This window comes from Raphanus sativus, chromosome 4, assembly GCF_000801105.2.
Source record: "Raphanus sativus cultivar WK10039 chromosome 4, ASM80110v3, whole genome shotgun sequence".
NCBI lineage: Eukaryota > Viridiplantae > Streptophyta > Magnoliopsida > Brassicales > Brassicaceae > Raphanus > Raphanus sativus.
Window position 1 is genome coordinate 47754871 of NC_079514.1, and position 27381 is coordinate 47782251.

At 34.6% G+C, this 27381-nt stretch overlaps 3 protein-coding genes across 3 annotated transcripts; 1 reads left to right on the top strand and 2 right to left on the bottom strand.

The window, feature by feature from the left end:
- Positions 1-43: 43 nt before the first annotated feature.
- On the top strand, positions 44-1143 carry LOC108855777 (urease accessory protein F). Its single transcript, XM_018629676.2, has one exon. The coding sequence runs from the start codon at positions 258-260 to the stop codon at positions 966-968; it is 711 nt and encodes a 236-aa protein (XP_018485178.2). The 5' UTR covers positions 44-257; the 3' UTR covers positions 969-1143.
- Positions 1144-4189: 3046 nt separating this feature from the next.
- On the bottom strand, positions 4190-8284 carry LOC108848600 (histone acetyltransferase GCN5). The gene is made up of 13 exons (XM_018621996.2): positions 7674-8284; positions 7534-7598; positions 7372-7452; positions 7192-7284; positions 6745-6913; positions 6258-6301; positions 5969-6068; positions 5765-5833; positions 5604-5655; positions 5218-5336; positions 5031-5124; positions 4662-4803; positions 4190-4531 (listed from the first exon to the last, which is right to left on the bottom strand). The coding sequence occupies exons 1-13, from the start codon at positions 8214-8216 to the stop codon at positions 4468-4470; spliced, it is 1635 nt and encodes a 544-aa protein (XP_018477498.2). The 5' UTR covers positions 8217-8284; the 3' UTR covers positions 4190-4467.
- Positions 8285-15187: 6903 nt separating this feature from the next.
- On the bottom strand, positions 15188-18531 carry LOC108851216 (extensin-2). Its single transcript, XM_057008478.1, has one exon. It carries the CDS (start codon positions 18506-18508, stop codon positions 15401-15403), a length of 3108 nt encoding a protein of 1035 aa, XP_056864458.1. The 5' UTR covers positions 18509-18531; the 3' UTR covers positions 15188-15400.
- Between the last annotated feature and the right edge of the window lie 8850 nt (positions 18532-27381).

Here is a 27381-nt window from a genome sequence, read left to right on the forward strand (position 1 = left end):
CAATATTCATCATATGAAGTTTCATGCTTTTGTAAAAAAAATCACACAGCTCTACATAATAGTATAATACCCACTACTGTTTAAAAACAGTTCCCAGATCTCACTCACACAGTTATTATTAATAATCTCACGGTATAAATAAAAAAGCATCTTTTAAAGATCAAACCGCAGGGAAAGATAATAGCTCAAGTCTCTCTCTCTCTCTCTCTCTCTCTCTCTCTCTCTCTCTCTCTAGTTTCAAGAAAGTCATTCAATTGATGATTGGAGAAGGCGAGAGGGATGCGTCCTCTTGTAGGCAGTGGAGCGAGTGGCAATTACTGGATTCCATTTTACCAACAGGAGGCTTCGCTCATTCCTTGGGTCTCGAAGCATCTGTTCAGACACGGCTAGTTTCGTCTCCAACAGATCTGGAAACCCACATCATCCATCTCTTGGACAACACAGCTAGCTTGCTCCTCCCTTTCGTCTACTCTTCCCACAAATCTCCGGACACAGAGACATGGGGAAGACTCGATCTATTACTCGACGCGACCTTAACAAACCAAGTCTCCTCAAAGGCATCCATCTCCCAAGGATCAGCCTTGCTCCGCGTAGCTGCTTCTGTCTTCACCGAGATCCCATCTCTGAAGACGATCAGAGACACTGCTTTGGGGGAGTCGCGTTTGCGTTTCCACCACGCCCCCGTCTTCGGGCTTGTGTGTGGTCTGCTCGGGATGGATTCGGAGACTTGTCAGAGGGCGTACCTGTTTGTTACGCTGAGAGATGTTGTCTCGGCTGCGACGAGGTTGAACTTGGTGGGACCCATGGGTGCTTCGGTGATGCAGCATCGTATCGCTGCGGTTGCGGCTGAAACCGTTTTAGAGAAGTGGAAGGATCGTGATGCTGGTGAGGCGTGTCAGACGTCTCCCTTGCTGGATGTTGTGCAAGGTTGTCACGGTTACTTGTTTTCTAGATTGTTCTGCTCTTGATCACAAGGACCTATTTAATTGTATGTGTTTTTAAAACATTTGTTCTCTCTCCATCTCTGAGAGAAGTGGAAGTTGTGTAAACACTCATGTAGAATTGTTGTCTCAAGTATAAACGCGTTTTGCTTTTGAAAGCACTTTTTTTTTCTGGGAATCGAATAAAATCTCGTAAAATCCTCCCAAGTATTAGCATTGTCGGAGGCTTTCGTTACAAGAAGTTCAATGTTGATTTGATATTTGATCTCAAATTAGATCCACAAATAAGCAAGAAAACATTGCGTATATAATTCCTGAAACAAAATGGTAATGCCTTTTTATGTTTTTTTTTCTATTTGTTGGTTTATGTTTGGTGCAACTTTCTCTTGATTGAATCTGAGTTTTGAGTTTTTGATGCAACGATGAACATTGTGTTTAGCGATTGTGATTTTTTTTTTTTTGAAATGTTCTTCTGTGCGGTTTTTTGAGCCATGGCATCGTTACGTTTCATACCAAAGTCAAATGTAACACGATAGGGATTTTGACTTTCAATTTAGACATTTTTAATCAAGAGTTTGGTGCTTAGTTCTTAACTTGTGTCTGATTCTGCGCTAGCTTATGCAAATTTTCTATATGAGTTTTTGAAAGTTAGTTGATTTTGTTTACTGAGATGTAACTTTATTTTTAAGAAACAACCACTTAACCCAGAGTTACAAATGCAATGGGCACATGGAAATGTTGTCTCGTGGCTACAGGCAACAACATCACTGACAAAATCAACAACTCAGCACACTCAGCAGGAAAACATAAGATCAAAATGGCGACGACCACCTTTAGGACTGGTTAAGACAAACTTTGATGCAGGATGGGACAAGGAGACACAGCAAGGAAAAGCAGGATGGGTGCTTCGCGATCATCAAGGAGTAACACTTTTTGGGGGTTCAGCCGGTACTGGAATGTCAACTTCAGCTGTCGGGCTGAAGGAAAATCTCTACTAGCATCTATGCAACATATCTGGTCATTGGGAATCACTTCCGTTATGTTTGAAGGAGATAGTCAACAATTAGTTAACATTTTCACCGGCAAACAAACAAATATTCTTGTTGATAATCTGATCAATGATATTCACTTTTGAACTAGGAAATTCAAAGATTGTACCTTTAGTTTCACAAAGCGAGCTAATAATGAACCCACCAATAGTTTGGCTAGGTTTTTTATCTCTCTCGCCACACTCTAAACCTTCATCTCTATTGTTTCATAGGGCTGATTCGAGATCCTTGTTGAGGGGAAACAAAGAAGACCCGTTGAAAGTTGTGAAGGAAGGTACTGTGAAGTCTACGGTTGAAAGGATGAACGCACTCGCCAAACAGATGGCTAGAAAGTTAATAATCCACCACGTCGACGATAACGTTGTTGCCAAAGTGAAATCATCCGCGAGCTCAAGTCGAACGCGTCCACCGCCTCATTTCAAGTCCCAGCTAGTGAATGCACCGCCGCCACAGTCGAAAAGAACAGAGGTTATATCAATACAAATCCTATCTTGGATTCTTTACGGAATATGTGTTCTTCATGGCTTTAATTTCAAGAAATTGACTTGATTGTAGCTCTTGGATACTACTCTTCAAGATGTTTTTCAATTTATTAGCCCAACAGAAGCTGATTTTCTCATGAGGATTGCCATCATTACTCAACTGCGTGATGTATTAAAGTCAGTAAAAAGTTTAAGAGATGTTACTGTAGAACCGTATGGATCGTTCGTCTCCAACCTCTATACAAGATGGAGCAACAACCTCGACAATCGAACCGGTAAATTTGACAACAGAGATATCCATGTCGCTCCATCTTGTATGATTATACAATCTCATTTGATCATGCTAACGTGTACATGAGAATGTGTTCATTAAAACGTATTCATGAGAAAGTGTCCATACATAATTGGAGCTTTAGTTCTCGGCTAATAATAAATTCATCATGAGAAGTAAAATGTCATAATACCGAGAAACAAAAGAGAAGCTGCACAAAGACTGTACAATCAACAACTAATAAATAAATATTCAGTGAAGATTTAGCTCTTAATTTTGTTGTGGTGATTGGTTCTCTTATCTCCCGTGACTCGCTAACGATTTAAATATATTTTGCATATATATGAAAATGGAGAAGATCCAAATTTGTCAAACCCATTGGCGGTATCTGAAATTGGATAACAAATCCACTTGTATATGTTGCAAATGATGTTAGAGCTACTGGTGCATCTACATATCGAGTTTTAATATCTAGAAGAATAAATTACAAAGAAACAAAAAAATGCTGATAAATAGCCAAAAAGGCAAAGAATAAACAAATAGGCAAACTTAGAAAGAAATAAATGGTGGAGAGCTCCATTTCTGCCATGGTTCATGTGATGTTAGCAATAATGAAGCATGAGAAGACTTTTTTTTTTAGCATGAGAAGATTTGGATGATCCAGCAGTGGAAGTTTACTATATTCCATACCAATGAACTCAACTAACACATATAGAACATGTAATAATATGATTACATTATAGTGTTCTTATGATTTCAATGATCAGTCCTTGCATGATTCATTAGATGTGTACTGACTAACTGATCATAAGTTTTACTCATGTCTTTGTACTCTATCTTTTTGGTGTTCAACACATATTTAAAATGTACATACATGAAGGTCAAAACATATTATATATCATTAATACATTATATCAATTAAGTTTATTATTATTAGATAATCATATTTTCCACATCCTTTCCAATCACGAAGTACATACATGATTATCTACAACGCATATTAGTTACAAACATACAGAACCTTTCTTTCATCACCATTGACAATGACATACATTTCTTACATGTGAAGTAGTTATTAGCCATGCTCTTTATATCTTTTCCTGCGGCTTTCCAGAAATCTGAAGTCTTCCAAGGCGTTGTTTAGCTTTTTCTCGCAACTAGTGATGCAAGCTGTGGCGAAGGCGTTTCCTTTGTACTTGGGTTTAATTCCGGAGAGGAACCTCAATCCCTTTTTAACGGAGGTTTCTCATGTACAGCTAAACGTTTTTAACGCCAAAACAAAGTTGCACACATGTGAAGCAGTATTAAACAAAAGAAACACACTAATTGTGAAGATATGCATATAACTTCCACGTTTGGAATTGTTAAAGATTTAGATATCTTAACAATGGTCGACACAGAATTCATTTGTGTGTGTCTAATTTACACGTATCATATCATATAGAGAACGAGGAAGCGAGTTTTATAATTAATAAACAGCAAAAATCAAATGATTGGATGCACGGACCTAATGGCAAACATGAGAAATGTGACGTGGGTGTTCTAAGACTTGTTCTAAATACACAAAAGGGTCCTAATTATGTTACTACTCCTAAACATATTCGTATGCAAAACATACATCATACACGATCAAGTCGACCTAATAACACACTTGTTTTTGAGATAAATATGTCTGTCCCAACGAGAGTCAGTAACACAATTAACATAATCACTTCTACCATCTTCTATTGAGATTTAGCACCAGACTGGAGAGCTGCTTGTACTTTGCTATGGAAGTGTGTCTCCAACCTTTTCAAGAGAAAAAGCAAAAATTAAATTCTCCTTTTTCAAAAAATATTTTGTGTTTCAAAAAAAAAAAGATTCTTTTTTTTTTCATAACTGAGGAAATGAAACGGGGGAAATAAAGAGAAGTATATACCTGGTTGCACATTTGTAGTAAATGGTATCTGGTGAGTTGTAAGTTCTACAATTGTTAAACATCCGTCTCGCATCAGCCACAAACATGTCAAGCGTCACGTAGTACTGTTCTGACTCTACTCTCTTCCCAATTGTCTTGAGATCTGTGTACCATATTACCAAATTATTTCAATCAAATCTATTAAAACTAACAGAACAAAAGGATAGGTCGTTCTCCTATATAAAGAAACCATCTCTTGATTAAGTTGCATTGATTCCTCAGCGATTAATTTTACTTGTAGAGACCATAATGCTTTCAAGGAACAGCAAAAGGATAACAAAAAAATGTATGGGATGATAAATTCAGTGTTTAACCGAACTGTATTCTTACCAATGGGATCTTTAATGATTTCATAGTAATCTGGAACATCGAGAGGATCAACTGGTTCTTTAAAAGGCCAAGCATCAGAATGGTCTTGCATTGTCTGTTGCCAATTACTTCAGCTTGTCAAACTAAAAGGGCATGTAATTGTAATAATAACGTATAAAGCATTTAAGGGAAGAAAACTTATCACAACCTTCAGAAGTACTCGAATAAGTGCGTTCAACTGCTTTTGCTTTGTTACACTATCTCCAGGACCACTGAATAATTTGTAACGCGTGTGCCCCCACTGATCTGGGGTCCAACCTGCTTCCGCTGTAATAATTTTTTTCATAATTCTTGTATTAGCATATTATTGAACTTTCTCTACACAACATGAAGAGAAGTATTTACCGATTAAAACTAATGCATTTTTAACGACAATTAAGGAAGCTATATTAACCCTGAGAGATAAATCTATTTCTAAAGAAAAATTATCATATGTTAATCGGAACTTCATAGTTAAACAATGCATATCAACTTGATTTGATGGAGCAATTAGCACAAACTGCAGTAATACCATGGGGTAGAATCATGACTTACTTAAGCCAGGTATATCCTCAACTCTGATCTTTCTAGGACTTCCACCTTCTTTCTGCAGAAATTAACACATTTATTATACTATTGGAAACATATTTCCTTCTTTTTTTTTTGCTGTGGCATGCAATAGTAGTCACAAAAGACACGCAACCATTGATGTTTACCTTTTGAAATTCAGGTACTTGATACACCTTCTGACAGTTTGATAACTCTCTTATCCTTTCATCAATTGCCTGGCATTAAAAATAGTACAACGGGGATCAGAATCTGATGGACTTGAGGGTTTAATCACCAAAGCATTTCATACTTGTAACCATGATAAACTGTAGGACTTGGAAGGCTCAAGAAATTATTTCATCATGGCTTACTTTTCTTTGCTGACGAATCATCTTTGACAAATTTGTATATGGAAGCTTTGGATCAATTTTGCATTCCATAAGGAGGCCACCATCATAGTCTTTAATGAACCTGGGAAAATACAAAGCTTTTTATTTGCAAGAGTAGGTTTAAAAGATGTAGAAGAGAATGTAAACCCAAATTCTGGAAATAGAATGATTTTATTCTGAGGTTTGTTAGTTTAACTGAGACCACAAATATTCGATTCAGACATCAATCATTTAAAGCAGTTTGAACTAAGAGATTCATCGTTTTACATACCCATGCCATACATCTTTTTCCAAGTAAATCTCTTTAGTGAAACCCTGCACAAGAAAATAGTCGTAACAGATTAAATTAGTGAAAAACTATAAGAAAAGGAAAAGTTACAGAACTTTAGTGCCCCAAAGAGTAGACTAGATAACAAAGAGTGGAAACCTTATTTTTCTGAAGAGATACAAATGAGAATAAATGTTTATCTAAAGCAGATGATAATACGAACTAAGACAAAAGATTTAGAGAAGTTGTTTTAACAAAAGGAATATTTTGTTAGTAGAACCCCAAAATCATCATGATTGTGCACACAAAAATTAAGCATGCAGAGGTTCTTGGGTTATACTCAAGGGCTCGAATGAGAGTGTATACAGAGCCGCTCAGAGCTCTGGATGAGCTAACAAATACAACTAAACAACCAAAGAAATTGGATATAAAAAAAAGAACAGAGAAAGAGCAGAGTCAAATATTGTAGAGAATATGAAATAAGACCAACCTGCTTGACAAAATAACCAACGGCATTGTTGTCAGCATAAGTAAGAAAATGCGTCAATCCATCAACATTGCGTGCATGTTCTTTCAAGTGGTTCATCAATCTGGTACCGTAACCTTTAACTTGTTCATCTGCGGTGATTGCACAAAATGCTATTTCTCCAAACCTCTGACTGAATCCCATGTAAAACAGTGAAGTTAATAAGAATGCCAAGACTGTACTCACGCTACTTATCATACATTATACATTTATATAAGACTTGATTAGAAAAGCAATCTATGCTAGATAACAACAGTAAGATACTAAGTCAACAACATACTATTGCTTCCAATGTTGCGTAAGTAGCGTACTGAAATATAGATAAATTTCAAGGAATATCTAAACTAATAAGAATTATCACTGTTGTAAACTATAAGAAGGTTGGGAATAGTAACGCGAAGTTGAGTTTACCTATGATATGGACGATAAGTTATACCACCTACAACATGAGTGATACCATTACCACCTGCAGGAGGTCTTACGACCATAACAGACTTATGTTTCCTGCGTAAACAACATAAGTCGCAGATATCAGGATGCTTACAAATAGCAAGACGTTAAATGCTTTAGTTAAAAGAATGTTCTTTGTACCTATCCATGAGAAGGCGAACAATGTACTCCTTTGGCATATTAGGCAGCTGTCTTGCAAATATATTCTTCAACCCAATCAAGCTGTGAAAAAAAATCATTCAGACAAATTAACTCTGTAACAGATTGATTAGAATCTGTAAGGGATTGAGAGAAGGAAGATACCACATCATATGCTCATCAACGCAATCATTAGAGTAACATACAAACTTGAGCCGGTTAGCTTCTTCCTAAACAAAAGTAGAAAACTTTACAAGAGAACATATAATTCAATTGTTCTTTTTTTTTTAAGACAGAAGATAAACCTCTCTCCTGAGAGCCTCTTCTCTGGCAATGTAAGCCCCGCAGGTCTGTACATCATCCGTCGATACCTTACCAGACTCATCCTTGGGCACAATCCCCGAGACCGAGCTCACGCCAGCCTCGAGCTTCACCGACGTCGAGATCTCCGTCTTGATCTTAGTGTTGTTGCGGCTCGAGCCGCCACCGTTGGCATCGAGCCTAGCGGCGGTGAACGCGCGGATCGAAGAGTCCTGATCCGGCTCGGGAGCGAAGTCTTCCTCGTCGTCGTCCACGACGGCGTCCTCTGATTCCTCGGGGTCGGAGTCGGAATCGGCTCCCCGCGCGGCGGAGATGCTCTCGAGGTCGTCGTTGGAGGAAGGAGGGAAGGAAGCGGCGGAGGGAGGTGGGTGGTCCTCGGAGGCGGCGGCGTTCGCTGCGGTGGTGGCGGCGAGTTTGCGTTTGTGGAGGGAGGAGGAGACGGAGGCGGAGGCGGAGTGGGAAGGAGAGGGGGTTTGAGAGCTGCGAGAGCGGTTGGCTGCGTTGAGGTGAGAAGAGTGAGAGTCCATTGAGTAGCAGTGGAAATGGAGATGGTTAGGGTTTCTTTTGGATCGGACGATCGACGACGAACGGAAAATTTATTTATTTGAAGTGATTCATTTAATATAAAAATGTGGTTTTTGTTTAACCACTGCTAAACCGGTAGGTTAGCTATTAACGGTTGCAATTTTGCAATAACTTAAGTTTTTATACTGCTATTTCCGAAGTGAATTCTAATATTCTCATATTAATTATTAGAACAGTTAAAATCAACTATGTCTTTAATAAATTTTAGTATGTGATTTATTATGTAATAACTAAACACAAATTTTCTATTAATAATATTATATTTATATGTTGTATTAAATAATTGATAAAACATACTTTAAAATAAGATAACTCTTGTTATCTTGAAATAATGCTTTTCTGTTACAAAAGTTAAAAATAAAAATATAAAAATCATTATATAATTTTATAAAGTTATATTAACAACATATATGTATGTATTAGATAAAGATAATACACGAGAATGCATCAAAGTATTTGTAGCGTAATATGTATTAATTAATTTGTAAGAGATTTCAATTAGTTGAAAATTTTATCATATGCAAATACTATATACTATTTATTCCTAATTTTATAAATTTTCTTCAGTTTTTCCGCAAAGAAAAAGTTATATACATAATGAGTTGGACGTCACTGTAATGATCAAAATTGTAAGATTTTCATAAGTATACCATGTATTATATAAATAATTAAATAAATGGAAATACGAGTTAAAATATAATTTTAAGAATATATCTTCAAAACAATTGTATTATATTATGTTATTTGTCAAGTTCTTGTTATTTTGACTGATGATTCATCAATTTAAATTTATATTATTATTTGAATTTATAAAATAAGTAGTTTTGTTTATTTGTCACATTCTCCATAACTTTAGGTAATTTTGTTTATTTGCGATGTTCTTATTATTTTGATTGACGGTCATCAATTAAAATATATACAATTATTTATTAAATTTTATAAAATACAAGTCTTTTTGCTTATTTGTAGTATTCTCTATAATTTTAGGTAACTATACTTATGTGTCATATTTTTTATGATTTGACTGCATAATCATCAATTTAAATTAATACTATGATTTGCATTTTATAAAGTAAGCAGAAATAGCTATTAGGAGAGAATTTAAAATATTTTGCCCCATAATTTATGTATAAATAATTAAATAAGCAGAAGTATAAATTAGAGCATAGTTCTAAGATTATATCTTCAAATCCTTTTATATATTATATTATATTAAATATTCTGATTAAATCAGTCTTTAAAATATTATTTTTTATAGAATATGTAGCTTAATGTTTTAATATATTCATTGGCTTATTTTGAATAGGTAATTTATAGTTTGATATAATGAACTAATATTATATTTTTGATTACATTTTACATGATTCTCATATTTGCGGAAATATGAATCTATAACTATAAAACAAACAAACAATATATATATATATTTTTAACTCGAAGAAAGTTGAGATATATAGTGTCGATAAGAAACCAAAGACAAATAACATAAACCAAACAAAATAAAATAAAATAAAATAAAGACATAAAAAGCCTAAAACCCATATATGTCCACAAGTCTATTCTTTCCACCTTTCCAAAAGAATTTGATATCAATGGAGCTGATCTTAGGAACAAATGTCTTGAGCAGTCCCAACCCTGAAGGGAATATCACCAAGCCATACTCAGAAACAATCGAGAGGTCAAATCTACACCAACTCCAGCAGTTGCTATCCATGTGAAACTTGCATGACCAGAAACCACCACTAAAACTAAGATATAAGGACAGAAGACCTTGAAACGCTATTTGGGAAAACGTCAAAGAAGACCACCAGCTCTTACACGTGGACACTCGCAAGGCAGCCAAGTGACCTACAGAACAAAGACTGTCCACCTCCTCGCAAGAGAAAAACTGAAGGTCAAGTTAACTGCTTCGTCTAGAAACCATCTCCCATAACCACAAAGGACCACGGTAATGTCTAGTAAATACCTCCACAGCGAACATAAATCACAAAAAACGAACCTAAAAAAGCTAACTTAAGATGCGACAAAGTAACTGAAACAGTAAGAACCAAACAAAATCAGTATTCCCACGACTTCAAGCTAATACTAATTCACCACACAAGAACATAAGTTCCGGAGATCGAGATGCTAGAAAATCATCCTTCCCAGAAACACAAAGCCGGCGATAGAGATGCTAGAGGAACTATCCCTCCCGGAGACATAAAGCCGGCAGTAAAGAGCTTTGAGAGCCTCTTTCCCTGGAGTCTTAGCCGCTTCCAGTGGCGGTGAGAACCACCAACCACCAGAGCAAGAGAGAGAAGACCGATGACTGCTCTTCTAACATGGTTTTTTTCAATATATATATATATATATATATATATATATATATCCCCTAGTCTATATTTGAGAAGTGATTTGCCACATGTCTTCTCTACAATCGTTTTCACAAAAAAAATTGTGACGTGGCTATTAAGATTGATGACATGTCATATGGTTAAATATGACATGGACAATTACATTTAATGCTAATATATATTTTTGGAAATCTTTTTAGAATATGGCAATAACTCATATATTACATTTAATATTGATTTATATTTTTGGTAAACTTTGTAAAATATGGTAATAACTCATAAATCATCACTAAAATAAATATATTCAAATATGATATTTTAAATTTCGAAATATTATATAATTTTACTTTTATAATAATAAAATTTTTATTATCTAAAATTTTCTAAATTTTCTGAATTAAAAAAAATAAATCGTAATATCATTAGTTTTTTCTTTTAAATATCTACAAATTATATAAATATTATTTAGTTTTAAATTTTGATAACTACACAATTTTATATGATTTTTAGTAATTTTGTACAAGTTGATTTAATAATTTAACCAAATGAAATAAATAATTTTTTATCTAAGATTTTAACTTTATATATATACATATTTATTCTTAAATATAATTTAAAATAAAATAAAAATATTTTCTCTTAATTTTATGCTTAATTAATGATATTTATATTAATTATTAGTCAAAATAATAAAATATATAATATTAATAAAGTACATTTTAAAATATAAAATTTAACTTTTAAAAAATTCATCACTACACATGGTGCATGAAAACACCTAGATTAATAATTGTGACATAGCTACTAAAATTGATGACATGTCTTATAGATTAATATGACATGGACAATTATATTTAATGTTAATTTATATTTTTGATAAAAAATTTAAAATATGGTAATAACTAATATATTATATTTATTATCGATTTATATTTTTGGACTTTTTAAAAATATGGCAATAAAGCATAAATCATCATTAAAATAAATATATTTAATTATGGCATTTCAAATTTTGAAATATCATTTAAATTAAAAATATTTCAAAAAATATAAACATATTTTTAGAAAATTATAAAATTAAATCATAAAATCAAATTAAATCGTAAAATCATTAGTTTCTTATATATATTTACAGATTTTATAAATATTATTTAATTTTAATTTTTGACAATTCTGAAATTTTACATATTTATTTAATATATTTAATTAAAATAAATAGATAGAAAAATCGACCTAAGATTATAATTTTAAATATATACATGCACATTCTTAAATATAATTCAAAATAAACAAAATTGGTTTTATCTTAATTATAGTATTCAGTTAAATCAAATTTATATTAAAATATTGATAAAAAAGAAAATCTATAGTATTAATAAAAAATAAATATAATTTATATTTATCTTTTAAAAAATATTTTAAATTTTTTTTACTGTGCATGGTGCAGGAAAACACCTAGTATATATATATATAAGTTTCTTCAATTATCAAAATTTATAGATAAATTTTAATTTTTACCCTAACGTAATAATTAATGTTTGTTGAAATCTCAAAATAAATTACATTATACACCCAAGTAATATAATATTTTTTATTATTTTTGAATTTGATGTAAATACTATATACAGCTCATATATGGTAGTTTCTCTTTTTAATTTTTACCTTTTTAATAATTATGAGTTGCATGGATTAAGATGATTAATATAATGTAATAAATTTAATGTTATTCTTTTTATTAACCGATTAAAAGTTTTTTCTATCAATTTTTATCAACAAATTTAGTTTGTCAAAATTATTATAAATTTCAAATACATACAAAACTTACTTACCTCAAATAATATTTAAGTGATATCTTCTTGTGATATCGCAGAAAGTTATCTAGTTATTATTGTAATTATCGTATATAAGGTCAATGTAATTTTTCTTACGTAATGAAAATAAATAAAGCCGCAAGGTTACATTAATATAATGTATTCATGCTTTTAATCCTTTTAATTGTCAAACATAAAGTCTCTTTGATTTTCAAGTATATTGATCCACGTCTTGATTTCATTGTTCTTATTAAAATATTTATATATAAATTTGAGTTTCTTCATTCTTAAGAATGCCACGTAGGATTCTAGATCAGAAAATTGAGGTTTCAGGAATTGCCATGTGTCCGCCTATTTGAAAAGCTGTGTACATTTAAATCAGAAAGAATCCAAGGTTTTTTAATGGGCTTCTGTTCCAATGAAAAAACCAGCCTGCCTAAAAGGAATTTCCATTTAGGTTAATAACTTGATTACTGATGGGCCTCGTTCCATTACTTACAAATTCTGAGCCAAACATAATTATAGTGTGACGCCCGTCATCTCTTATTTAGAGAACAACATAATTATAGTGTGACCCCCGTCATCTCTTATTTGGAGAACAGCGTGACACCAATAATATCTCATAATAAAATAGCCCATATACACAACTTCACTCACCCTAAGTCCAAATAAAAAAACGAATAAAAGTACAGTAGCACCAATCCATACAAATATCATATAATCATCCATCTCACCTGAAATGGAGAAGAAATATAGGTAAACAATATGAGAGTCACTCAGTGAGGTATGAGATGCAAACCCGTTGGAAGTTTAAATTTATTCATTAATGTTTTATTTTAATTTGTTTTTTATTTTTTATATTAAAAATTGATAAATAAACAAAATCTGAAATAAAAAACTGATAACATTATAGAAATTAAATACATACATAGTTTGAAACTGAAATTGAAAAAGAAATATTCAGAAGTTAAAAAAAAAACTAAAAATCGGAAGGAAACAAACACTTCATCTTCTCCAATATCTCGAGGTTAGTCTTCTTTTGATCGGCCAACTCAGTAAGGATTGTGGCGTTCTGCATCTTCAATGCCTCAATCCGCTCATCTTTGTTCTGTAGCTGCTCTAAGATCAGGGGATCAGCATACGGGACTTGTGAAGAAGAAGAAGAAGATGGACATGAAGAGGCACGACGAGCCAACCCAACTAAACGGCCTTTCCGTTTACGGATCGCCTAAAAAAATTTAAATTTAGTAAAATATTTATTATAAACTAAATATAGTAATGAAAAATTTACTTTTTCCACCATGTTGTTTATTTGCAGCCGGGACAAGTTGGTGGAAGCTCCCTTGAATCGTCATCAGAAAGAGGCTGAGAAGCTAGAAATGCTTCCTTTTGGGTCTCCACCAACTCAATGACCTCTCTTATTACGGGGTCTTGAATTTGACCCGTCTTTTTGTTAGTATACGCCTCCTTCATGACATCAAGATGATCAACGCGATTACCGTTTTTTGCTTCAACCTGAAAACAACATTAACCAAGGAATATATAAATATATTTATTTAAATAAATATATAAAAAATAGAACTTACAAGTTTATCCTCCTTAGAAGACATAGTGCAAACACCGAGGTTGTGCACATAAATACCTTTCCCGCCACGATCACTCTTCCGGTTGGTTGAGTTCTTAAGATCTTCTCTATAGTCTCTTGCTTCCCCCAATGCACCAGCAACTCTTCCCACACCGTCGTGTTAAATAAATCGTGGCTTCTTGTTCTTGAGCCATAGCTGCTTCCACTCGTAGATCTGTTTCGTGTAAGAGTCCATGACCTTATCGTTGAATGCCTGACGGACTGTTTCCGTGAGTCTAGACTCCCAAGTGAACTCTTGCTACAAAAACACATAATTTAATTAGTAGATATATGATAAAAATCAAAAATTAAAAATGCTTTAAAAAGCAGAAGAGTTATCGAAAACTGACGAAACCACAACTCGCGGTCCTCAGCAGGAATCACGCTCCAATTCGGATGTCCCGTGAGGATCATGGAATACATCCTCTGGTTGATGGTCCTGCTAATGTCATTGCTCGATATTGTTGAACCTTAAAAAAACAAAGAGAATGTTAGAAAGTATATGGAAAAAAAATTATGTTACAAATAAAATAAAAATACTAACCACGTTGTCCGTCCCCGTCGTGGATTGGGATGGAGGACTGGAAGATGGTCTCGACCTGGTTGTTGAACCAATAATTCAACTGGCATGATACCCCCTCGGCTCATGTGGAGCAGCTGTAGCGGGAGCAGGAATAACTGGAACCGAATTTTGTTTCTTTAACTCTAATCCCACCCGCTAAATACTTTAGTTAATGCTATTCAGATGATTTTTCATCGTGTGTGCTATTTTTGAACAACACGTTAATTTAGTGATATCTATAAATATCACTTTATCTAATCACTTTTAGTTATTGGGAATTGATATATTGATTAACTAGATGTAATGCGAAGCTTGTAAGATACATAAACTAAAAGAGCTCTTCCTCTTCTCACATCTTGCTAGTATTCGGGAATCTCCGGATCTATGCTTATTTTCATTTAGTTTAATTTAGTTTTTTCATTTCTTAGTTGCTACACAATTTTGCAAGTAGAAACTTTGAAAAGTAAAATTTATTTTTATGACGCTATACTTTGTCGCATAATCATGTTTGGAACTAGAATACAATAAACCATGTAACTGAGGTATGCAAATTACGTACAACACTCATGTCAAGAGGATTATATAGGTATCCAAAAGTATCATGTCAAGAATACACAATACATAAACGGAATTTGCAAGGGTTACAAATAGACCGCAAAGCGATCTCTGTGAAAATAAAATAAAAAGGAAAACATATGAAGGTGTTGTAAACAACAAATCCAGGGAAAACTGAAATTAATTGCATACATTTTGGATAAAACTCAATAGTTTATTTTAGAAACACATTTACTGGTTTTCAGTAATACGAAGGCGATGGTGGTGGAGACTTGTACTCAACTTTAGGAGAAGGAGAATAATAAGGTGGTGGTGGGGAACTGTAGGCATATGGTGGTGGAGAAGACTTGTAGTCTACTTTAGGAGATGGTGAGTAGTATGGTGGTGGTGGAGGAGAGCTGTAGACATATGGTGGTGGTGGAGATTTGTATTCAACTTTAGGAGATGGTGAATAGTATGGTGGTGGTGGGGAGCTGTAGACATACGGTGGTGGAGGAGACTTGTACTCAACCTTAGGGGAAGGTGAATAGTATGGTGGTGGTGGTGGGGAGCTGTAAACATACGGTGGTGGAGGAGACTTGTACTCAACCTTAGGGGAAGGTGAGTAGTATGGTGGTGGTGGTGGGGAGCTGTAAACATATGGTGGTGGAGGAGACTTATAGAAAACTTTAGGGGAAGGTGAGTAATATGGTGGTGGTGGAGAACTGTAAACATATGGTGGTGGAGGAGACTTGTAGTAAACCTTAGGGGAAGGTGAGTAATATGGTGGTGGTGGAGAATTATAAACATATGGTGGTGGAGGAGATTTGTATTCTACCTTGGGTGATGGTGAGTAGTATGGTGGTGGTGGGGGTGAACTGTAAACATATGGTGGTGGAGGAGACTTGTAGTGTACCTTTGGGGAAGGTGAGTAGTATGGTGGTGGTGGAGAACTGTAGACATATGGTGGAGGAGGAGACTTGTACTCAACCTTTGGAGAAGGTGAGTAGTATGGTGGTGGTGGTGGAGAGCTGTAGACGTATGGTGGTGGAGGGGATTTGTAGTGCACCTTAGGGGAAGGTGAGTAGTATGGTGGTGGTGGAGAGTTGTAAACATATGGTGTTGGAGGAGATTTGTATACTATTTTTGGTGAAGGAGAATAGCATGGAGGAGGTGGTGGACATACGCACACATGTGGATGTGGTGGTGATTTGTAGTGAACTTTAGGAGATGGTGAATAGTATGGCGGTGGTGGAGAGCTATAGACATATGGTGGTGGAGGAGACTTGTAGTGTACTTTAGGAGAAGGTGAGTAGTATGGTGGTGGTGGGGAGCTGTAAACATATGGTGGTGGAGGAGACTTGTAGTGTACTTTAGGGGAAGGTGAGTAGTATGGTGGTGGTGGGGAACTGTAAACATATGGTGGTGGTGGGGAACTGTAAACATACGGTGGTGGAGGAGACTTGTAGTATACCTTTGGAGAAGGTGAATAATATGGTGGTGGAGGCGAACTGTAAACATATGGTGGTGGAGGAGATTTGTATACAACCTTAGGAGATGGTGAATAATATGGTGGTGGTGGAGAACTGTAGACATATGGTGGAGGAGGAGACTTGTATTCAACCTTAGGTGATGGTGAGTAATATGGTGGTGGTGGTGGAGAACTGTAGACATACGGTGGTGGAGGAGATTTGTACTCAACTTTAGGAGATGGTGAGTAGTATGGTGGTGGTGGGGAACTGTAAAGATACGGTGGTGGAGGAGACTTGTAGTCTACCTTAGGAGATGGTGAGTAATAAGGTGGTGGTGGAGAACTGTAGACGTATGGTGGAGGAGAAGACTTGTACTCAACCTTTGGAGATGGTGAATAATATGGTGGTGGTGGTGAGCTGTAGACATATGGTGGTGGAGGGGATTTGTAGTCTACTTTTGGTGATGGCGAGTAGTATGGAGGTGGTGGTGGAGAGCTGTAGACATACGGTGGTGGAGGAGACTTGTACTCAACCTTTGGAGATGGCGAGTAGTATGGTGGTGGTGGAGAGCTGTAAACATATGGTGGTGGAGGGGACTTGTAGTCTACTTTTGGTGATGGGGAGTAGTATGGAGGTGGTGGTGGGGAGCTGTAGACATATGGTGGTGGGGGAGACTTGTACTCAACCTTTGGAGATGGTGAGTAGTAAGGTGGTGGTGGAGAGCTGTAGACATACGGTGGTGGAGGAGATTTGTACTCAACTTTAGGGGATGGTGAGTAGTATGGTGGTGGTGGAGAGTTGTAGACATACGGTGGTGGAGGGGACTTGTAGTCTACTTTTGGTGATGGGGAGTAGTATGGAGGTGGTGGTGGAGAGCTGTAGACATATGGTGGTGGGGGAGACTTGTACTCAACCTTTGGAGATGGTGAGTAGTAAGGTGGTGGTGGAGAGCTGTAGACATACGGTGGTGGAGGAGATTTGTACTCAACTTTAGGGGATGGTGAGTAGTATGGTGGTGGTGGAGAGCTGTAGACATACGGTGGTGGAGGGGACTTGTAGTCTACTTTTGGTGATGGGGAGTAGTATGGAGGTGGTGGTGGGGAGCTGTAGACATATGGTGGTGGGGGAGACTTGTACTCAACCTTTGGAGATGGTGAGTAGTAAGGTGGTGGTGGAGAGCTGTAGACATACGGTGGTGGAGGAGATTTGTACTCAACTTTAGGGGATGGTGAGTAGTATGGTGGTGGTGGAGAGCTGTAGACATACGGTGGTGGAGGAGACTTGTAGTCTACTTTTGGTGATGGGGAGTAGTACGGAGGTGGTGGTGGGGAGCTGTAGACATATGGTGGTGGGGGAGACTTGTACTCAACCTTTGGAGATGGTGAGTAGTAAAGTGGTGGTGGTGGAGAGTTGTAGACATATGGCGGTGGAGGAGATTTGTAATCTACTTTTGGAGATGGAGAATAGTATGGAGGTGGTGGTGGGGAGCTGTAGACATACGATGGTGGAGGAGATTTGTATTCAATTTTTGGAGATGGAGAGTAGTATGGTGGTGGTGGAGAGCTGTAGACATATGGTGGTGGAGGGGATTTGTAGTCTACTTTTGGTGATGGAGAATATGATGGAGGTGGTGGTGGAGAACTATAGACATACGGTGATGGAGGAGACTTGTAGTCTACTTTTGGTGATGGAGAGTAGTATGGAGATGGTGATGGGGAACTGTAAACATACGGTGGTGGAGAAGATTTGTACTCAACCTTTGGAGATGGTGAGTACGATGGGAGAGGAGGCAAGCTATATGTGACTGGTTCATACGCTGCAACCATTGTTGCCATGATGATAACGCCTAGAGCGTAAATGGGATGGGCTGAGTGCCCCATCCTAGAAGAAGATCTCATTGGGATTTGCCTTTTCTCTACGTTTTTCTCGTTTTGGTTTGAGTTGTAAGAAATGGGAATGTTCGTTTATATAGCAATGTTTTTCTCTAAATCCAGCTCTACCTCCCTGTTTTTGTCTCCATCAAACTAAATCGTGGAAGCATGTCTACACGATGCTAGTATGAGACGTGCAGGAACGTTTAAAGAATGTCAACGAGCATTTCAATTTTTTAATGACAAGTTGAAGACGAATTTTGTACATCATGGATGCATCGTTTGGTTTATTTATTGGACGTGCATAACTTTAAATTGTTATTGGTTTTGTATGATGATGAAGTCTGATGGTGAACTGGCAACATGACGCTCCCTTCACCGCATGATTGGAACTATACGAATATGATCCTGCAATTATGTATGGCGTTCAACTATCTATGAGAATTGGCATGAGGAAAAATGACATGGTCCACAATGTGGTGCAGCATCTGACTAGACTATGTTTACTCTATTGACATTCTTCCCAGACTATGTTTTACGGTTCTATTTCCTTCTTTCTTGTTTTTTTTGTTCTTTCTTTTTGTAACTTGTAAGGCCTCAATAACGAACAATGTATCCATTTTCTAAATGAAAATCTTTACCTAAAAATGTATATACTTCTGTTTTGGTAGTCTAAAAATGTTTTAGAATAATGAACTTGGGATTTTTTTTTTGTTTTGTTTTGAGAAATGCTGTACTTTTTTTTTTACATCAGAGATGCTGTACTTTGAAGATACTGTTTTCAGAAATTATTGAAAATAGTGTTTTATCATTTCAAAATGAGAATTATCCCTTTTATAAACTGGCTTGTGAATATTTATTAATCTTTTTCTAATATATATACATTAATTGATGAACATTTATAGACTTTTTCCGTCTTCATAACCACCCAACTAAATTTTAATAACTACTTTTATAATATTCTCCATAAAACTTATAAAATATGGAAATGTTTTTTTAATAATTTTCACTTATAAATGTTAAGAAGTTATATTTTTTAATAAATAAACCTATTAATGTTAATAAAATAATATATTTTAAAATAAATAAAAAACATGGTATATAAAAAATTATCACAAAATGGTATTTCTTCCAACCTTTGAAAAGATGAAAAACTGTTAAATGATCAGATGATTTCAAAAGATATATATAAATTCCTAAATCCTTATATATTAAAGACAAAAAGTGCTAAATATATATTTGGAGTCTTGGACTAAATCTGTGGAATTAAATACCGCAGTTACTTTAATAGTTTATATTGAATAAATATTAAATAAAAAAAATCAGTCAATAGAAATCATAATAGAACAAATCTTATACCATTTTAATCGAATAAAAAATTATGTGTCTGTTAATGTTAATATTTCTTATAAGAATTTAGTGTATTAGATAATTAAACGGTTTTTGAGAGGATAAAAACGTACATAATATTCAAAGATTGGACAAAAATAAATACTATGGTTTTATCCTAATAAAAATAAAAATTACCAAAAATACCATATTCATAACCAAATTTCATATTTACATTAACCATTTTTATCTTCACTTTTAAAGTTGAGAAAATATATTTATAACCATAAGGTTAACTAATATATAAAAGTTAGGTGGACTAACTGTTTAAGTATCCAATCGCAGATAAAAAAAGTTTAAGCAGCTACGAGAGCAACAGCAGCTCTTATCTGCTCCATATCACAATGCTCTCTTGTTGAGCTTTTAAAAGAGCATTTAACTTATTAATATATAGTTACAAATCTACCTTTACATACTTGTATAAAAATTGTAAAGATAAATAACACAATATATTCTAATCCTAATCCCAACTACGTCCAACTCTATTATATATTTAGGTTACTAACAAAAGTTTTGTCTTCCACAAAAAAAAATCTACCAGCATCTGAAAGCAAAGTATGTATTTTTTTATCTTGTTGAAAATTACACTTGAATTTGTATTTTCCAACACATGTATAGGTTAGGAACTTTTTATACGTATGGATGTTTGGGTATTCATTCGAATTAGGATCAGATATTTAGAATTTTCGGGTACTTTGGTATAGAGGTCTAAAATCCGTTTGGTAATTTTACATATCGGATCGAGTTCGGGTATTTTTAATTCGGATTCAGTTATTTTGAATCGGGTTGATGTTTTATATGTTGAAAAAAATTAAATTCTTCATTATTCAAATTTCTTATACTTCAAATTTTACAATTAAAATAACTGATTTTTTAAAAATTTAATAGGCCAAGCGATTAATAAATTTATAAATAAAATTTTGAAAATAGAATAACACTAATTTAGTTATTGTTTTGAAAATTCGAATGCAACTTTGGTTAATGCATGAAATAAGAAATTTGACATGCATTTTAAATGAATACCAAATCATTTTGTCTACAACTATATATATATATATATATATGATTTTGAGTCATGTAAATATTAATATAATATTTGAATAAAATAAGAGAAATTAACTAAGAGTATAGGTTAAATATATATATTCGGTTATCTTCATATATCCGTTCAGATTAACATATTCAATCTCGCCTAACTCAATTATTATTATGTCTATTTAGTAATTTGATATTTTAAATGCTACAGCTTTATCAATCATGTAATTTAATATACCATACTATTTCTGCTGTATATTGCTTATGCTTCTTATTGATACTGATTCTACTAATGTTTTGCCAATCTAGACCTTAGAGTTTATCGTTGAGGGGTGGTGTAGGGTTTTTGGAATGTGGAGTTGAAGATTCTAATAAATATATAAATAAATATCTATTTTTAAAAAAAAAAAATTAATTTCAAAAATAATTTTCAAATTTTTAAAAATATTAATAAAAACAATTCAAAAACAAAATTCAAAAAATTCAAAAAATAAATTCAATTTTTTTTATAAAAAGTTCGAATTTAAAAAGTATAATCCGAAAACATAAAAATTTACTTTTCTTTCATTTTTTATTTATTTAAATAATTATTTATTATATATATAGAAAGCAAGGGAATAAGAGTTTTTTGCCTCTTAATGAAGAAGGTATTTGTGAAAATGTTTTTCTTCTCTTGTTCCACACGATCATCAAACATTGTCTGTTCAAGTCTCCCTATCCTAAATGACAATGCTTCAACCTCATCCAACAATGCCTCATCAACCCATTTATAAGTGTGAGTATCTTTACTCAGCTACAAAAACAGAAAATCGATTCACCCACACATTTTGAACAATCACATTTATATAAACAAACTAACTCTGTTCTCTGCCGCAAAAGCACAACGAAAGTATCTCTTGTAAGGATTTGCATTCGGCTTCGACATCAAGTAGACAACTAATTCTCCACACCAACATATCTTCTGTACACCAACAACACGACCTCTTGCTCGGGCGCTAGAGACTCCACTCAAATTTTCAGATTCATTACTCATATTTTCTGGGTTTGGTAAAGGAATTATATTCTCTGAACTTTTAGATTTTAGGGTTCTAACTGATGAAAACGAGTTTAGGGGTTTTAAAAGGGTTTCAGGTCGGGTTTTATCGATCCTTAGTCGGATCTTTATCTGGGTCGGATTGTACCAGTATCAACCGATACGAACTCGTTTACTATCGGTTCATGTCATAAACCATTAAAACAAAGCCAAATCTTAGTCTGTGTGGAAACGGGTTTCGAACTTTCATCGTGTGTAGAAGTGGATTGTTATACTTTTGTGGTGTGCAATTAGGACGAGGTTGAAACATCGTGTATATTTATTACTATACAATAGTTTTGGTGTGGAAATAGGTCGTCTTCCCTTGTAGTAACATACATGTATTACATTCCATGTGTATACACCTCCCTAATTAAATATCACCTATAAACAATACATATTTTATCCTAGATTTCCAAATCTGTATTCACTCAGACTATTTACAAAATAGGCAACAAAGATATTGAATTTTTATTGGTATACTCAATAGGAATTTTAACAACCCCACATGTCGATTTACAAAAAACCCCGACGGTCCTATTTTTCAAAATCATAAAAACTAAAACCACACTGAATATTAAACGGGTATCTGAATATTTAAATGTATATATATAAAAATATCCAAAACCCCAAACACATGAATTACCTGATTTTTTCAGGGTTTTAGGTTTAACCTTGTTTTTTGGCGTTTATCAGATTTTTGGCTTTAAATCTGAATTAACTCTAAACTATTTTTTTATTTGGTTCACTTCGGGTTTTATAGATTATGAACACCCGACTCGAACCTGAAAGTACTAGAACCGATCTGATCCAAAAAATATATGGTTCATAAACGGTCTGAAACACCCAACCCTTATAACTTGAAAATCGAATAACCCGAACTGACACAATCTAAACTCGAATGACAATCATATAAAATGTCAAAATAAACTAATCTAAGTTAGAGATGTCAAAACTCAAATATTAAAATTCAAACAAAAAAAATTAATAACTTTTAAATTAAAAAAATAAACCAAATAATTATCCAACAATTTTAAAACATGAATCAAAATCTAGTTAGTTTTGAAATGTCTCCTTCGATTGAGAGCTTTGTCTACGAAAATTTGTTTCTAACGATTTAGATTTCGAGAAAATCTTTATATTTTCTCCAACGTTGTTGTCCTATCGATGTTTCTCCTTGTTGTAAAATACTTTGATCAGTATAATCTTCTTTAGTGATAAAAAGAAAAAAAAAACTGGATTCTGATGTATAAATCTTAAAATGAAAACATCCGGATTTTAATTTGGAAACTAATCTCTTAGGAGGTGTATTGAATTGTTGATTTAAAAACTTTGGGTGGATTTGAAAAAAACATTGGAGTTTGAAGAGATTTGGACTAAATCTCATTTATATGGATGGGATTTTGAAAAAGAAAAAAAGATTTGGGTGTGATTTTTTCTTAAATTTTAGAGTACTTTTCAAATAAAACGTAAAGTAATCACTGCTTTTTCCAACTGAGTAAGAACGTGAAAATTTCAATATTTTGTCTTTTTCCTTCGTTTGTGAGAACGAGAGAGAAAAAACAGAGTGTGTTTCCGAATCCACAAGAAAGTTTACCATGCGATCACCTCTTTCTCCCTCTTGTTTCAATTCGTCTTCTACTTCTTCCAAGAACAGCAGACTATTGACTATATTCAAGAAAGCTCAAGAGCTTACTAAAAGCAAATATAATAGATCAAAATTGTTTATCAAAAAACCAAGTTCATAAACGAAAACATGAAAGATATATTTAAAAACGGAGTGGCAAAGAGAACTTCTAAAAGTAACGTAAACTGTTGCTGCATCAAGATCCCATATGCATAGCATTTGTCCACATGGTTGCTGCTATATTTGCAAGGACAGAACCAAAGCTGTAATCTACTACTTTAGCTTGTATGAGCAAGTAGTCTCATAGAAGAATACTTTCTCAAGCTAAAACAACCACTTCTATATAAACCTCAAAACCTCTGACTGAACAAGAAACATAACAAAAGAAACTCGAATACCACTTTTTATTATGCTCTGTTTCCTGTAATGTAAACCTTGGAGTACTCAAAAAGCTTTACCCTTCAGACAGCAACTGAATCTGAGACATACCCACAAGAACACAAAAGCTCCCCTATTTATATATTTCTCTCTCTCACTATCTCTCTGATCAGTGCTACTTATAAAGATGAGGCTAGGGTGAGAAGACTTGGAGGGGTTGTAGGTTAAAAACGAGTGAGATAAGCGGTGCCGTTTTTTGAGAGCCTCTCTGATGAGCCATAAAGCTTTTCTCTTTTTTTTTTTGCTTTCTTATAGTCTCTAACATTCGACCTTGTCCAGAGTACATACAAAGAGTACATACAAATAAGTTTGTTAGATATCCTGCAACAAAAAGAAACAGAGAAACAGTGATTCCATATATGTACACTTTCACCTAATTAGAAAAGACTTCCAACAATACAGCACAGAGACTTGCCATCAACACAGAGACCTGCCATCAACACTTCGGCACCACAAACTCCTTTAGCCTTCTTTGTTAGTGCCATCAAAATAGCAGAGACATGAAAAGAGTGATCTTAAACCTCTTGTACGTTAACAAGATCAGAATCACCGTATCTTCTCATAATACAACGAGTGAGAGCCCGTAGATATGTCACAATAACAAAGTACATAAACATTACTCGGATCATGCACATTCATATTGAGAAGCATTGAATCTTACGCTAGCTCTATCTTTGACAGAATCAGGCAGCACAACGATGTGTTGGACACCCATATCAAGCTGAACCTGGCCACCATTTATTTTCCCATCATCTGGGGGCTGATGTGCCCTGAATCAGCAGCAGAAACAAATCAAGAAAGTTTGGCTTTTGGGGCTTGAGTTTTAAACGAGATGGCTTAACGATTTATGAAAATATGTTTATGAACATGCTTCAGCCCAAAGAAATAAAAGCCCAACAAGAAACGAGAAGGTATGGTCAAATAATATATCAATCTGACGGCAATTTAGAGCCCGTCGATCATGCAAAAGAACGAGATCAGCCGAAGAGGTTTGCGATCACAAATTCCCATTTTCGGTCAAAATCTTGGTCTTCGGTCTTTGGTCTTTGTTCTTTGGTCAAGTTTTAATATTTATTAGATTACAAGTTTCTAGGTTTTGACTAAACCTTTTGTATGTCTTGCCTATTATATAAAGACCATTTGATCAATGAAATAAAATAAGTTTTGAGTGATTATTTTTGGAACCTTGAGAGGATATCTCACTTTTCTTGTTCTTGGTGTGGTTAGCTCCAAGTAACTCTCTCTTTCTCGTTGGACCGGTGCGTCACATCCGGCAACAGATCGAGTTTGCTTCCTTGTCGGACCTGTGAGTCATATCAGGCGACAATAAAGCACCTCTGGTAGTATCATTAGGCCTTCCGCAACCCTTTGTGTCACCGTTCATCCCATCAGTTCTCCCTTTTGGCAAGTTCATATCTCCTAAGTCCGTTTGAGTGATCCTGTCCCGACCCAGGACGTATCAAGTGGTATCAGAGCCACTCAACCGGTACTATCTGTTCATTATTCTCATCTTTGCATCTTCTTCATCCATCTTCTACCTTTCATCTTCTTTTCTTAAAAAAAAAAAGTTCTACGAAAAGCCAAGAGATCATTTTATCTGAAGCTAAAAAGACAGATTTGAGGGCAAATCTTTTTAAAGAAGGACATAATGATGTGTCCTGAATCAGCAGCATAAACAAATCAAGAAAGTTTGGCTTTTGGGCTTGAGTTTTAAACGAGATGGGTTTGACGATTTATGAAAATATGTTTATGAACATGCTTCAACCCAAAGAAAGAAAGGCCCAACAAGAAACGAGAAGGTATGGTCAAATAATATATCAATCTAACGGCAATTCAGAGCCCGTCGACCATGCAAAAGAACGAGATCAGCCGAAGAGGTTTGCGACCACAAATTCCCATTTTCGGTCAAAGTTTTGGTCTTTGGTCTTTGGTCTTTGTTCTTTGGTCAAGTTTTAATATTTATTAGATTACAAGTTTCTACGTTTTGACTAAACCTTTTGTATGACTTGCCTATTATATAAAGGCCATTTGATCAATGAAATAAAATAAGTTTTGAGTGATTATTTTTGGAACCTTGAGAGGGTATCTCACTTTTCTTGTTCTTGGTGTGGTTAGCTCTAATTAACTCTCTCTTTCTCGTTGGACCGGTGCGTCACATCCGGCAACAGATCGAGTTTGCTTACTTGTCGGACCTGTGAGTCATATCAGACGACAATAAAGCACCTCTGGTAGTATCATTGGGCCTTCCGCAACCCTTTGTGTCACCGTTCATCCCATCAGTTCTCCTTTTTGGCGAGTTCATATCCCCTAAGTCCGTTTGAGTGATCATGTCCCGACCCAGGACGTATCAGGGAGGGGGGGGTCCTGATAAGGAATCAATGAACGCTGCAGAAGTTTCATCGGCACCTCAAGCTTGTCGAGAGAAAATTCGGAAACGAGTCAACATAGAGGTATAGGGAGAAAACTTGGTGCTGTAGATTGAAGAGAAGGTGTGAGCTTCATATTAATATAAGCAAACATCTAATGTAATATTAATATTTGACATAAATGCAAAATAAATTAGAATAAGTATATATACAATATAAGAAAAAAACATAATATACAATATCAAAAATGGAAAAACTAAATCAAACATTTATCTGAAAAATGTATAGTAAACTAAATAAAACTTTAAATATACAATATAAGAAATATAAATAATACATTAAACATCTATTGTAATATTATCATTTGATATAAAAACAAAATAATTAGAATAAATAAAGATACAATATAAAAAATAAGTATATTTACAATATTTTTTTATCAGAAGTAAATTTAGAATGGCGAGCTCAGGATAAATACTCAGGACATGGATGATTCTGCCAAAAAATGGGTCAACCGAGAAAATGATGGGAGTTATGAACCTCCGAAGAAGCATATCTGCTTTGCATGCTGAATGCGAGGCCTTGATTTGGGCTATGGAGTGCATGAAGATTCTCAATTTCTCAGACGTAGTTTTCGCTACGGACTGTTCTCGACTGGTGAAGATGGTGTCCTCACCTGGAGAGTGGCCAGCATTTTGCTACACATATGGAGGAGTTCCAGCGCAGTAAGACTTTCTTTCATTCCTTCAAAATTCGACATATAATAAGGGCGCATAATTCAGTGGCGGACAAGCTGGCACGAGGTGCAAGATGTTCCCCTTCTGCTATGTTCTATGTCGATTCTATGCCACCGCCTTGATTCTCCAAACCAGCTGCGCATAGATCATAGTTACTTTTGTTGTTGTCAAAAAAAGAAGAAGTAAATTTAGAATATAAGAAATGGAAAAACTACATTAAACATATATCTAAAAAT